Raw genomic sequence first — 13,482 nt, forward strand, 5'->3', positions numbered from 1 at the left:
CATCAGCTGTAGGAAGCACTACTGTATCATCTGGTACATCAACTGGGGGAACCTCTACTGTATCATCTGGTACATCACCTGGAGGAAGCACTACTGTATCATCTGGTACATCATCTGTAGGAACTTCTACTGTAGCAGCTGGTACTTCAACTGGGGGAAGCACTACTGTATCACCTGGTACATCAGCTGTAGGAAGCACTACTGTATCATCTGGTACATCAGCTGTAGGGAGCACTACTGTATCATCTGGTACATCAGCTGTAGGAAGCACTACTGTATCATCTGGTACATCAACTGGGGGAACCTCTACTGTATCATCTGGTACATCACCTGGAGGAAGCACTACTGTATCATCTGGTACATCATCTGTAGGAAGCACTACTGTATCCTCTGGTACATCAACTGAAGGAACCTCTACTGTAGCAGCTGGTACTTCAACTGGGGGAAGCTCTACTATATCATCTGGTACATCAGCTGTGGGAAGCACTACTATATCATCTGGTACATCAACTGGGGGAACCTCTATTGTATCATCTGGTACATCACCTGTAGGAAGCACTACTGTAGCAGCTGGTACTTCAACTGGCGGAAGCTCTACTGTATCATCTGGTACATCAGCTGTAGGGAGCACTGCTGTATCATCTGGTACATCACCTGTAGGAAGCACTACTGTATCACCTGGTACATCAGCTGTAGGGAGCACTACTGTATCATCTGGTACATCACCTGTAGGAAGCACTACTGTATCACCTGGTACATCAGCTGTAGGAAGCACTACTGTATCATCTGGTACATCAGCTGTAGGAAGCACTACTGTATCATCTGGTACATCAGCTGTAGGGAGCACTACTGTATCATCTGGTACATCGGCTGTAGGAAGCACTACTGTATCATCTGGTACATCACCTGTAGGAAGCACTACTGTAGCAGCTGGTACTTCAACTGGAGGAACCTCTACTGTATCATCTGGTACATCACCTGTAGGAAGCACTACTGTAGCAGCTGGTACTTCAACTGGAGGAACCTCTACTGTATCATCTGGTACATCACCTGTAGGAAGCACTACTGTATCATCTAGTACATCACCTGGAGAAAGCACTACTGTATCATCTGGTACATCAGCTGTAGGAAGCACTGCTGTATCATCTGGTACATCAGCTGTAGGAAGCACTACTGTATCATCTAGTACATCACCTGGAGAAAGCACTACTGTATCATCTGGTACATCAGCTGTAGGAAGCACTGCTGTATCATCTGGTACATCAGCTGTAGGAAGCACTACTGTATCATCTGGTACATCAGCTGTAGGGAGCACTACTGTATCATCTGGTACATCAGCTGTAGGAAGCACTACTGTATCATCTGGTACATCAACTGGGGGAACCTCTACTGTATCATCTGGTACATCACCTGGAGGAAGCACTACTGTATCATCTGGTACATCATCTGTAGGAACTTCTACTGTAGCAGCTGGTACTTCAACTGGAGGAAGCACTACTGTATCACCTGGTACATCAGCTGTAGGAAGCACTACTGTATCATCTGGTACATCAGCTGTAGGGAGCACTACTGTATCATCTGGTACATCAGCTGTAGGAAGCACTACTGTATCATCTGGTACATCAACTGGGGGAACCTCTACTGTATCATCTGGTACATCACCTAGAGGAAGCACTACTGTATCATCTGGTACATCATCTGTAGGAACTTCTACTGTAGCAGCTGGTACTTCAACTGGGGGAAGCACTACTGTATCACCTGGTACATCAGCTGTAGGAAGCACTACTGTATCATCTGGTACATCAGCTGTAGGGAGCACTACTGTATCATCTGGTACATCAGCTGTAGGAAGCACTACTGTATCATCTGGTACATCAACTGGGGGAAACTCTACTGTATCATCTGGTACATCACCTGGAGGAAGCACTACTGTATCATCTGGTACATCATCTGTAGGAAGCACTACTGTATCCTCTGGTACATCAACTGAAGGAACCTCTACTGTAGCAGCTGGTACTTCAACTAGGGGAAGCTCTACTGTATCATCTGGTACATCACCTGGAGGAAGCACTACTGTATCATCTGGTACATCAGCTGTGGGAAGCACTACTATATCATCTGGTACATCAACTGGGGGAACCTCTATTGTATCATCTGGTACATCACCTGGAGGAACTTCTACTGTAGCAGCTGGTACTTCAACTGGGGGAAGCTCTACTGTATCATCTGGTACATCAGCTGTAGGGAGCACTGCTGTATCATCTGGTACATCACCTGTAGGAAGCACTACTGTATCATCTGGTACATCAGCTGTGGGAAGCACTACTATATCATCTGGTACATCAACTGGGGGAACCTCTATTGTATCATCTGGTACATCACCTGGAGGAACTTCTACTGTAGCAGCTGGTACTTCAACTAGGGGAAGCTCTACTGTATCATCTGGTACATCACCTGGAGGAAGCACTACTGTATCATCTGGTACATCAGCTGTGGGAAGCACTACTATATCATCTGGTACATCAACTGGGGAACCTCTATTGTATCATCTGGTACATCACCTGGAGGAACTTCTACTGTAGCAGCTGGTACTTCAACTGGGGGAAGCTCTACTGTATCATCTGGTACATCAGCTGTAGGGAGCACTGCTGTATCATCTGGTACATCACCTGTAGGAAGCACTACTGTATCATCTGGTACATCAGCTGTAGGAAGCACTACTGTATCATCTGGTACATCAACTGGGGGAACCTCTACTGTATCATCTGGTACATCACCTGGAGAAAGCTCTACTGTATCATCTGGTACATCACCTGGAGAAAGCACTACTGTATCATCTGGTACATCAGCTGTAGGAAGCACTACTGTATCATCTGGTACATCAGCTGTAGGAAGCACTACTGTATCATCTGGTACATCAACTGGGGGAACCTCTACTGTATCATCTGGTACATCACCTGTAGGAAGCACTACTGTATCATCTGGTACATCACCTGTAGGAAGCACTACTGTATCATCTGGTACACCAACTGAAGGAACCTCTACTGTATCATCTGGTACATCAGCTGTAGGAAGCACTACTGTATCACCTGGTACATCAACTGGAGGAGCCTCTACTGTATCCTCTGGCACATCACCTGGAGGAAGCTCTACTGTATCATCTGGTACATCAACTGTAGGAAGCACTACTGTATCATCTGGTACATCACCTGGGGGAAGCACTACTGAATCTTCTGGTACATCAACTGAAGGAACCACTACTGTATCATCTGGTACATCGGCTGTAGGAAGCACTACTGTATCATCTGGTACATCAACTGGAGGAACCTCTACTGTATCATCTGGTACATCACCTGGAGGAAGCACTACTGTATCATCTGGTACATCATCTGTAGGAAGCACTACTGTATCCTCTGGTACATCAACTGAAGGAACCTCTACTGTAGCAGCTGGTACTTCAACTGGGGAAAGCTCTACTGTATCATCTGGTACATCAGCTGTGGGAAGCACTACTATATCATCTGGTACATCAACTGGGGGAACCTCTATTGTATCATCTGGTACATCACCTGTAGGAAGCACTACTGTATCATCTGGTACATCACCTGGAGGAACTTCTACTGTAGCAGCTGGTACTTCAACTGGGGGAAGCTCTACTGTATCATCTGGTACATCAGCTGTAGGGAGCACTGCTGTATCATCTGGTACATCACCTGTAGGAAGCACTACTGTATCATCTGGTACATCAGCTGTAGGAAGCACTACTGTATCATCTGGTACATCACCTGTAGGAAGCACTACTGTATCATCTAGTACATCACCTGGAGAAAGCACTACTGTATCATCTGGTACATCAGCTGTAGGAAGCACTGCTGTATCATCTGGTACATCAGCTGTAGGAAGCACTACTGTATCATCTGGTACATCAGCTGTAGGGAGCACTGCTGTATCATCTGGTACATCACCTGTAGGAAGCACTACTGTATCATCTGGTACATCATCTGTAGGAAGCACTACTGTATCATCTGGTACATCAACTGGGGGAACCTCTACTGTATCATCTGGTACATCACCTGGAGGAAGCACTACTGTATCATCTGGTACATCATCTGTAGGAACTTCTACTGTAGCAGCTGGTACTTCAACTGGGGGAAGCACTACTGTATCACCTGGTACATCAGCTGTAGGAAGCACTACTGTATCATCTGGTACATCAGCTGTAGGGAGCACTACTGTATCATCTGGTACATCACCTGGAGGAAGCACTACTGTATCATCTGGTACATCATCTGTAGGAACTTCTACTGTAGCAGCTGGTACTTCAACTGGGGGAAGCACTACTGTATCACCTGGTACATCAGCTGTAGGAAGCACTACTGTATCATCTGGTACATCAGCTGTAGGGAGCACTACTGTATCATCTGGTACATCAGCTGTAGGAAGCACTACTGTATCATCTGGTACATCAACTGGGGGAACCTCTACTGTATCATCTGGTACATCACCTGGAGGAAGCACTACTGTATCATCTGGTACATCATCTGTAGGAAGCACTACTGTATCCTCTGGTACATCAACTGAAGGAACCTCTACTGTAGCAGCTGGTACTTCAACTAGGGGAAGCTCTACTGTATCATCTGGTACATCAGCTGTGGGAAGCACTACTATATCATCTGGTACATCAACTGGGGGAACCTCTATTGTATCATCTGGTACATCACCTGGAGGAACTTCTACTGTAGCAGCTGGTACTTCAACTGGGGGAAGCTCTACTGTATCATCTGGTACATCAGCTGTAGGGAGCACTGCTGTATCATCTGGTACATCACCTGTAGGAAGCACTACTGTATCATCTGGTACATCAGCTGTAGGAAGCACTACTGTATCATCTGGTACATCAACTGGGGGAACCTCTACTGTATCATCTGGTACATCACCTGGAGAAAGCTCTACTGTATCATCTGGTACATCACCTGGAGAAAGCACTACTGTATCATCTGGTACATCAGCTGTAGGAAGCACTACTGTATCATCTGGTACATCAACTGGGGGAACCTCTACTGTATCATCTGGTACATCAGCTGTAGGAAGCACTACTGTGTCATCTGGTACATCAGCTGTAGGAAGCACTACTGTATCATCTGGTACATCAACTGGGGGAACCTCTACTGTATCATCTGGTACATCACCTGTAGGAAGCACTACTGTATCATCTGGTACATCACCTGTAGGAAGCACTACTGTATCATCTGGTACACCAACTGAAGGAACCTCTACTGTATCATCTGGTACATCAGCTGTAGGAAGCACTACTGTATCACCTGGTACATCAACTGGAGGAGCCTCTACTGTATCCTCTGGCACATCACCTGGAGGAAGCTCTACTGTATCATCTGGTACATCAACTGTAGGAAGCACTACTGTATCATCTGGTACATCACCTGGGGGAAGCACTACTGAATCTTCTGGTACATCAACTGAAGGAACCACTACTGTATCATCTGGTACATCGGCTGTAGGAAGCTCTACTGTATCATCTGGTACATCAACTGGAGGAACCTCTACTGTATCATCTGGTACATCACCTGGAGGAAGCACTACTGTATCATCTGGTACATCAGCTGTAGGAAGCACTACTGTATCATCTGGTACATCAGCTGTAGGGAGCACTACTGTAACATCTGGTACATCAACTGGGGGAACCTCTACTGTATCATCTGGTACATCATCTGTAGGAAGCACTACTGTATCCTCTGGTACATCAACTGAAGGAACCTCTACTGTAGCAGCTGGTACTTCAACTGGGGGAAGCTCTACTGTATCATCTGGTACATCAGCTGTGGGAAGCACTACTATATCATCTGGTACATCAACTGGGGGAACCTCTATTGTATCATCTGGTACATCACCTGTAGGAAGCACTATTGTATCATCTGGTACATCACCTGGAGGAACTTCTACTGTAGCAGCTGGTACTTCAACTGGGGGAAGCTCTACTGTATCATCTGGTACATCAGCTGTAGGGAGCACTGCTGTATCATCTGGTACATCACCTGTAGGAAGCACTACTGTATCATCTGGTACATCAGCTGTAGGAAGCACTACTGTATCATCTGGTACATCACCTGGAGAAAGCTCTACTGTATCATCTGGTACATCACCTGGAGGAAGCTCTACTGTATCATCTGGTACACCAACTGGTGGAACCTCTACTGGAGGAACCTCTACTGTATCCCCTGGTACATCACCTGGAGGAAGCACTACTACTGAATCATCTGGTACACCAACTGGAGGAAGCACTACTGTATCTTATGGTACATCAACTGGAGGAACCTCTACTGTATCATCTGGTACATCAGCTGTAGGAACCTCTACTGTATCATCTGGTACATTAACTGGAGGAACCACTACTGTATCAGCTAGTACATCAACTGTAACAGAAACCGTGACGAATGCCACAGTCATCCCACCAACAAGCACAGTTGTTACCATAACAACATTTTCTCCAACCCCCACACCACCCACCACAAGTTGTTTGCATAATGGCACTGACTATACCCTTCTTGGAGTAAGTAGGATAAAGGTTTTTCGCTGCTATCATTGTGGGCTTATGTATCCTTAAAATACTTGCATTCTATGCATTGCAATTTCGTATTCAAAAGTACTTAATGAGATAAAGACCAAAACAGTATTAGCATCAAATATAACTATTTGTTTGCCATCTTTTGCTCCACTATACTTTCTTTGGTCTGGTTTTGAATTCCTGTTCTAACTTGTTATAATGTAACTGCCATATATTTTCGAAAATCTAAAATTACTTGCGTCTTTTTGCCTAAGACATTCACGAATTGTTGAAACTAATTGCAGAACACGACTTGGGAAGAAGGAGGATGTAGAAATTGCATGTGTGTTGATGGTGAAGCTCAGTGTGGCAAAGTTTGTCATGTGACCTGTGGCGAAAATGAAGAACTTCTGGATGATGCAGATTCTGATGAATGCTGTCGGTGCGCTCCCAAACGTAAGCTAATATTTAGTACAATTTAAGAAAGTTGGCATTGTTTGTGAAAACCTTATCCAAACTTGAATAAAGTGATATAGAGACAATGTAAACCAAACCTTTTGTATCATATTGAAAAATGCAAACGGATGAGTTGATCTTTCCAGCACTGTGGCACAATCTGTATGATACAGTACACCCGTGTTATAACAACTGTAGTTTTTCGACCACGTGCCAAGGCACATAACCCCACAATGGTAGCAACGATGAGCTTTAAACCCATTATCTCTTTTTAGAGGGTTAGAGGCAGGCGCGCTAAACAACTGTGCTACCGCGCCAGTCTAAATCAGTTAGGTTCATCCAACAATCCTGACACGTTACAAGTTTATTAATTCATCTCACAAAGTTTTGCTCATTCAACAGAACAAGAAGAAGAACAAGAAGAAGAAGATAAATGCAAACCAGTAAACGTTGAAATTCAACTTAATGTTAGTGGTTGTGTGAGCCCTCCAGTCAACCTCACATCATGCAGCGGGCAGTGTGTATCCGGTGTAGAAGTTATATCAGAGCCGCCATTTTTATCGGTACTTATTGTCTTATTTTCTACTTTGAACAGTCATAGATAAGCCAGCTTAAAATAGTTGAATATATTGTTTTAATGTGTTAAATAAAAACGAACTTATTCTAGATTAAACATTTCCGAACATATTATAAATTATAGATTGATACCGTTATACACTAATGCTTTCCTCTGCCTTGTATCAACTATAATGTAAATCCATAAACTATAGATTGAAATACTATTCACAGTAAATAGTTAAATACAAATGTGTTTTATCTGCCGCAGCAAAAGTGTAACTGTTGTCAACCCAAATCAGTTGTGAGCAAGTCTGTTACACTTATATGCCCTGGTGGTAAAGAAAGAGAACAACTTGTCCCGTTCATTCAGTCTTGTTCATGCTTGGCTTGTGGAGGCGAACCCATATTTTAACAACAAGTTTTTAATAATCTGTGGTAGGCTAAGTATAGAAACTATGTTATATTGTTCTAACAATATCTAAAACTAAAGCTATAACAGTGGTGTTTAAATTTTGTGTTTTTCCATTCCTTTGAAATTTGTAAATTTAATCTTTAGCTGGCACAATGTCACGATGCAGCTTTTTTATATTACTGTGGGGTGAGATGTAAGATGCACCTTCAGCACATTATTTCTAAATTTCCTGATCGTTTTTTTAAACAATCAACAATGGCGTATGGAAGTCGGAAAAATATGGTTTTATATTCCTTTAAATGTTCTTACCAAATGAGACAAGAAACTAAATTGAAAAGTTGTCCCATCTCCCCCCACCCTACTATACATTCCATTCATGTATAAGTGAAGAATTAATTGTTTGCAGCGTTTTATATATGAAACTCTTACAACCTCTACTAGTTGATTCTTAAAAAGTAAGTTTTATAAGAACTGCAATTTAAAACATATTATATCTTCCAGATACAAAAGGCTTAATTGGACCGAATAATGACCACAAAACTGCCTGCACAGCTGAACTGTGGTGAACGAATAACAGTTAAGCAGTTGATAACACTATCATTGCTTAACAGAATGACCACACCATGGATACTGCTGTGCATTTTCTTTTCTTTTATTAATATCATTAGCATATAAGCTTTAACTGCTGTAGACGTATGTGCAATATATGTAATGGCAAATATAACATAATCATTGCGAATTGCGTGTTATATACAATTGATCCAGAAGAAAATCTTTTTGTGGAGAGTTTATACCTGGAAATCCGTCACTTTTAAATACTTTCATTAATTTACTGTTGAATCCTGGCAGTAAGAACAGTTTATTTGCATGTCATACAAACAGCTATGTCTCGGGCTCTCGGCCATTTTCGGGGCACGTGTGCTGCGTAAAGTAGACTGAAGTTGACGCCTCAATCAGTATAGAGGACAACCGCAAAGTGATAGTAAGAATTTGCAGCGACATGGTACAGTCTTTCACTAGCGCTTGTTAGAATTGATGTGTTGCTACAGGTCTAGGACTTGTGTTGCTACAGGTCTAGGACTTGTGTTGCTACAGGTCTAGGACTTGATTCAAACTATCAAAATCATGCGCTATTATAGGCGTGGCAATAGGCCTACATTAGTTTCGTCTTAATTATTACAAGAACCAAAATGACGTAACGATCTCCAGCCGATAAGCGAGAGAAAAACAGAAAAAGGGAGTTGCGACAGTCGTAGGTGGTAGTAAATTTAGTACAAATATTGCAACATTTTAGTTCCTTGTCGATTTTGTTTTTTAAATAATAGCGTGTTTAAGTTAGAATTATACAGCCATGCTGAAAGTGGAAGATGTGGACTTTGAAAAATTGGACCAAATTACCGTCAGCCCACTGAGTAGAAATCCAACGGAATTTGTTCACCGTCTTCGTTTTGATAAAGATACAAAACATAGGCGATTTCAAAGACGGTAAGTTTGTAGTAAGATGGGACACCTATTCATTCTATTTTCTCATCCCATTTTTTTTGGATTTTTTTATGTATGGCTGATAATTTGGACAACCCATTAGTGGCCACTGGGTTGGAGCAATTGTCGTTAAGTGTCTTGCCCAAGGAATACATACGCCCACAATGGTAGCAGCGACGAGCCTTAAACCCATTACCTAATGGTTACAGGCAGGCGCGCTAACCACTACGCCACGGCGTCGGACTTGGTAGTAAACAAAGAACATTCAAGGAATTATAAAACTGTATCCTTACGACTCCTATAGATTGTTGTTGTTTATTTAAAACACGAGCAGAATATTTAGATGGGCTATTAGGTGCTAAAGTTTAGTAGTTGGTGTTTAGCAGATAACATAGGGGAAGGTTTCCTCACTAGCACCGTAATATTGAACAATATATTTTTGTATCATTAACAGCCAGAAACCAATTTCTTTGGATTCCACAAAACCTGAAGGTCACACTCGTTTTGTTTGTATTTCTGACACTCATTCAAAACATAGAAATCTTATTTATGATCTGCCTGAAGGTAAGTGAAACCAGTAAATGAATCACCAGGCCGCTAGTATTATTGTATCTACTGGTTGGCCTACAGACTATAATGTATGTATATATTTTTAACTTGGGTTTCTAACTTACTGTTATTACAAAGTGTACCCATCATATTAACCAACCCCAACCAAGTTATATGCAGACTTATTTAAGGGCCCAAGCCCTAAGACGGTCTGTTCTAAATTACCATTTCATTCATAGATGCCAAACATTTTAGAACGCTGGGGGGCATGGTTAGTTAGACCATTCTTTCAAAACATTTTTGGTGCATTACTGACTAAAGCAGTGCAGAAAATTTGGGGTATGCCTGCCCACCACGCCACCCCAGTTTTGTTGCCTATGATCTCAGTGTAAGTTTTTTATCAGGTGATGTACTTCTACATTGCGGAGATTTTACTGAAAGAGGAAAACTGGAAGAAGTACAAGATTTTAATGACTGGCTGGGTGAACAAAAAGCATTTAAACATAAAATAGTGATTGCTGGCAATCATGATCTTTCATTTGACCTGGAATTAATGGAAGACATAAGAAGATGCAAACGAGAAGGCTCATACCGCAGGTACCTTTATATTTTTTTCCAAATTTCATTTTTTTTGTGTGTTAAATTTGTATTAAAGTTTGTGTTTGTTAAACAAAAAATACAAACCTTACATGCAAAAATGCTAATAAATTTATCCTTTCTAGGTTTCAGTTTCTTGACTCCATACCCGAAGAAATAACCAATAACTGGACTTCGGTCCTCAACAATTGTTTGTATCTGCAAGACGCAGAAGTTAAAGTGAACGGGATACGAATATATGGAACACCTTGGTAAGAATTTATTCAATATATGATTCTATTGTATATGGGGTAAGGTTGTTGAGAATCTGGGATTAGGGCAAGTTTTGGCCCATTACCCCAACACCACGAAGCTCATTTAAGTTTTTATGCGGCCGATGTAACTCTGCCCTGGACTCCATTCAAAACAGAGTCCACAATTCCACTTGTTTTAGTTACAATAACTTCCGTTTACCGAAGGTACACACTATTGTCCAAACAATGAAACACTTTTTTTAATGTGACAATATAACATTGTAACTGTAATAAAAGTTCGGTAAATCTGACCCTGATCTGGTGCTGATAGAGTTGAATGATTCTTGCATAAAGAAGTACAGTAAGGATCTAGACTTGATTTTTTAGACTTATTTTTTGTTACGTTTTCGTAGCACCAGATCCCTAAAATAACCTGGTTGTTGACACAGGAACCCAATGTTTGGTGGATGGGCATTCAACACATGTAGAGGACAACCATTGTTAGATAAATGGAACAAAATACCTGGGGATGGAATTGATATATTGATGACGCACAGCCCTCCTGCAGGTAAACTGTTATAAGAGTTATTATAACTTGTATTACTTTTATTATATAGATATAAGTATAAAAAAGACACTGTTATATTTATTATGAGCACTATGATAACTTATAAAAGTATTAATTTTTAATATAACTTTTATATAAGTATTAGGTCAACAATATTATAAGAATTAAATTGTTTAGCTTGTTTGTAAATGTTAATTTATTGCTAGTTTGTTAAAATTTCAATATAAAGAAAATCCATTAGTGACCACTGGGTTAAACCAATTGTTGTTAAGCGTCTTGCTCAAAAACACATACGCTCACAATGATAGCAGACACAAGCTTTGAACAAATATGGGTTTGAGACAGGGGTGCTAACTGTGACATGACACAGGACAAACTAATAGTTTGTAATATTTGAACCAGCTTTTTTGTTTCTTTATAACGGCTGTGTTCATAGCGTTTATATTTTAAACTACCATGTAAGCCAACAGCGCTGGGCGTATATATTAGTTTATTGCAGCCAACAACTAATACACCTACACTGCAGGTCAACTTGATCAAGTCCACCCAGACGGGGAAAGAGTTGGTTGTGTGGAATTGATGAACTCCGTTCAACTACGTGTGCAACCTAAATATCATGTGTTCGGGCACATCCATGAAAGTAAAACATTTTTTATTTACTGTTTTGTTCACAAAAAAAGTCAACGAAGTTATATACATTGTAACTCTTGAGCTGGAATGAGGTGTATGAAACAGAACATGAAGATAAAATGATTTTCATTTTGTCATTTTATGCTTACTTAACTAGCTAAGCCCTGAACTAACAATTTATTAATTTGTAGATTTTTTTAATTTATTGTTTTTATTTAAATTAATCTCCCACATTATTGCATATTAAGAAACTTCAGATAATACTGAACCTAATTTTATATTCATAAATACTATGTACTTTATACATGCATTAACCAGCTTTAAAACAAATTTAGGTTATGGCTACAATTATGATGGAGCTCATAGATTCATAAACTGTACCTCTGTAAACCTGGAGATGGTGCCGTCCAACAAACCAGTTATAATTGACTTCCCAACACCAGAGGGAGCCAAGGAAGGCATCAGCGGTTTCGTTCAATATTGAAACGAGTTGTTGTGGTGCTTCTGCTACCAGGTGTAATGTACATAACCATTTAGCAGCTCATCTGGTATGATACTCGTAAATGTTCTTATTTTATTTCGGAAGTTTAGTTTCGTCACGAAAGCAACACTTTTTCTGGTAAAGTCTTTCCTAATGGCAGACAATACATTACAATTTGCTGTGTTTTATACCAGATATGCAGCTAATTTTTATTTGAAATGTGATGTTAATTATTTATTTGTTCGGTCAGTTTTTTTAATTATTGTTTTTTTCTTGCACTTTCCACTGTACTGGACATCAAATTTCTGCAAATCTAGATACTATGGAATGTCACTATGCATTTGAAAGTTGAAACTATGAATTAACATTTAATTTATAAGATCAGGTTGTGATTTTTCTATATACCATGTAAATAAGCATTAATTTCTGGAAATGATCCCATTTAACAGTGTTTTATGATGTTTCCTCTTGCCGTAAGGATTTACATTGATTTGGTTGTAGGAGCTCTTTTTTAATATTTCCAATATTGATATAGCTACCACCCATACGATATTCAATCTTTTTTTTCTTTTTTTACTTGCGATTGTTGATTTGCACTTCATTATTCTAATCTCATTTCTACAAAACAACAGAAAGCTGAAAAAAATTAGTAAATATTTTTCAAAAATAAAATGCAAATTATTTGGATTTTGAATTATACAGGCAGGAGCATTTTACCTATAACTAATGAAATGAGATGTAAAGTTACTTTCCTACATTTAAACTATGGTTAAAAAAAGTCCGGCATGTGGTGACGTTATAGTCGTAATATCTATGTTCCCTTTCATAAGAGCTCTGCTCTTTCGTTTCTGTTTGTCCAAAAATTACGGGGAAAAAGAGCAAAAGCCGCCGTCGAAACCAAGAATTGTAATATATATTGTTTTAATACAGTTTTGAAAGAAAAAAGTTTAGGTT

General features: G+C 40.3%; 2 protein-coding genes across 2 annotated transcripts in view; both read left to right on the forward strand.

Moving 5' to 3' along the window:
- The window catches only part of LOC149730332 (uncharacterized), a 25,651-nt gene extending 16,924 nt beyond the window's left edge, over positions 1-8,727 (forward strand). Inside the window, exons 8-14 of the mRNA XM_089886925.1 lie at positions 2,095-2,229; positions 2,311-2,435; positions 2,501-6,568; positions 6,868-7,018; positions 7,421-7,581; positions 7,845-8,011; positions 8,490-8,727. Coding sequence (XP_089743051.1) covers positions 2,095-2,229; positions 2,311-2,435; positions 2,501-6,568; positions 6,868-7,018; positions 7,421-7,581; positions 7,845-7,988 — 4,784 coding nt within the window. The 3' untranslated portion in view covers positions 7,989-8,011; positions 8,490-8,727. The remainder of the gene's footprint in view (positions 1-2,094; positions 2,230-2,310; positions 2,436-2,500; positions 6,569-6,867; positions 7,019-7,420; positions 7,582-7,844; positions 8,012-8,489) is intronic.
- Positions 8,728-9,265: 538 nt separating this feature from the next.
- LOC149730333 (metallophosphoesterase MPPED2-like) lies at positions 9,266-13,213 on the forward strand. Its single transcript, XM_089887405.1, has 7 exons — positions 9,266-9,473; positions 9,925-10,034; positions 10,424-10,616; positions 10,742-10,867; positions 11,299-11,417; positions 11,944-12,057; positions 12,383-13,213. Exons 1-7 carry the CDS (start codon positions 9,340-9,342, stop codon positions 12,529-12,531), a joined length of 945 nt encoding a protein of 314 aa, XP_089743531.1. The 5' UTR covers positions 9,266-9,339; the 3' UTR covers positions 12,532-13,213.
- Positions 13,214-13,482: the final 269 nt, after the last annotated feature.

Source organism: Ciona robusta, chromosome 10 (genome assembly GCF_009617815.1).
Source record: "Ciona robusta chromosome 10, ASM961781v2".
Classification (NCBI taxonomy): Eukaryota; Metazoa; Chordata; class Ascidiacea; order Phlebobranchia; family Cionidae; genus Ciona; species Ciona robusta.

Excerpts from the sequence above, each read along its gene's own strand:
- LOC149730333 (XM_089887405.1), top strand. The coding sequence starts at position 9,340 with ATGCTGAAAGTGGAAGATGTGGACTTTGAAAAATTGGACCAAATTACC. Across the intron at positions 10,617-10,741 it reads CGAGAAGGCTCATACCGCAG|GTTTCAGTTTCTTGACTCCA; the intron begins GTACCTTTATAT and ends TATCCTTTCTAG. Across the intron at positions 12,058-12,382 it reads GTTCGGGCACATCCATGAAA|GTTATGGCTACAATTATGAT; the intron begins GTAAAACATTTT and ends AAACAAATTTAG.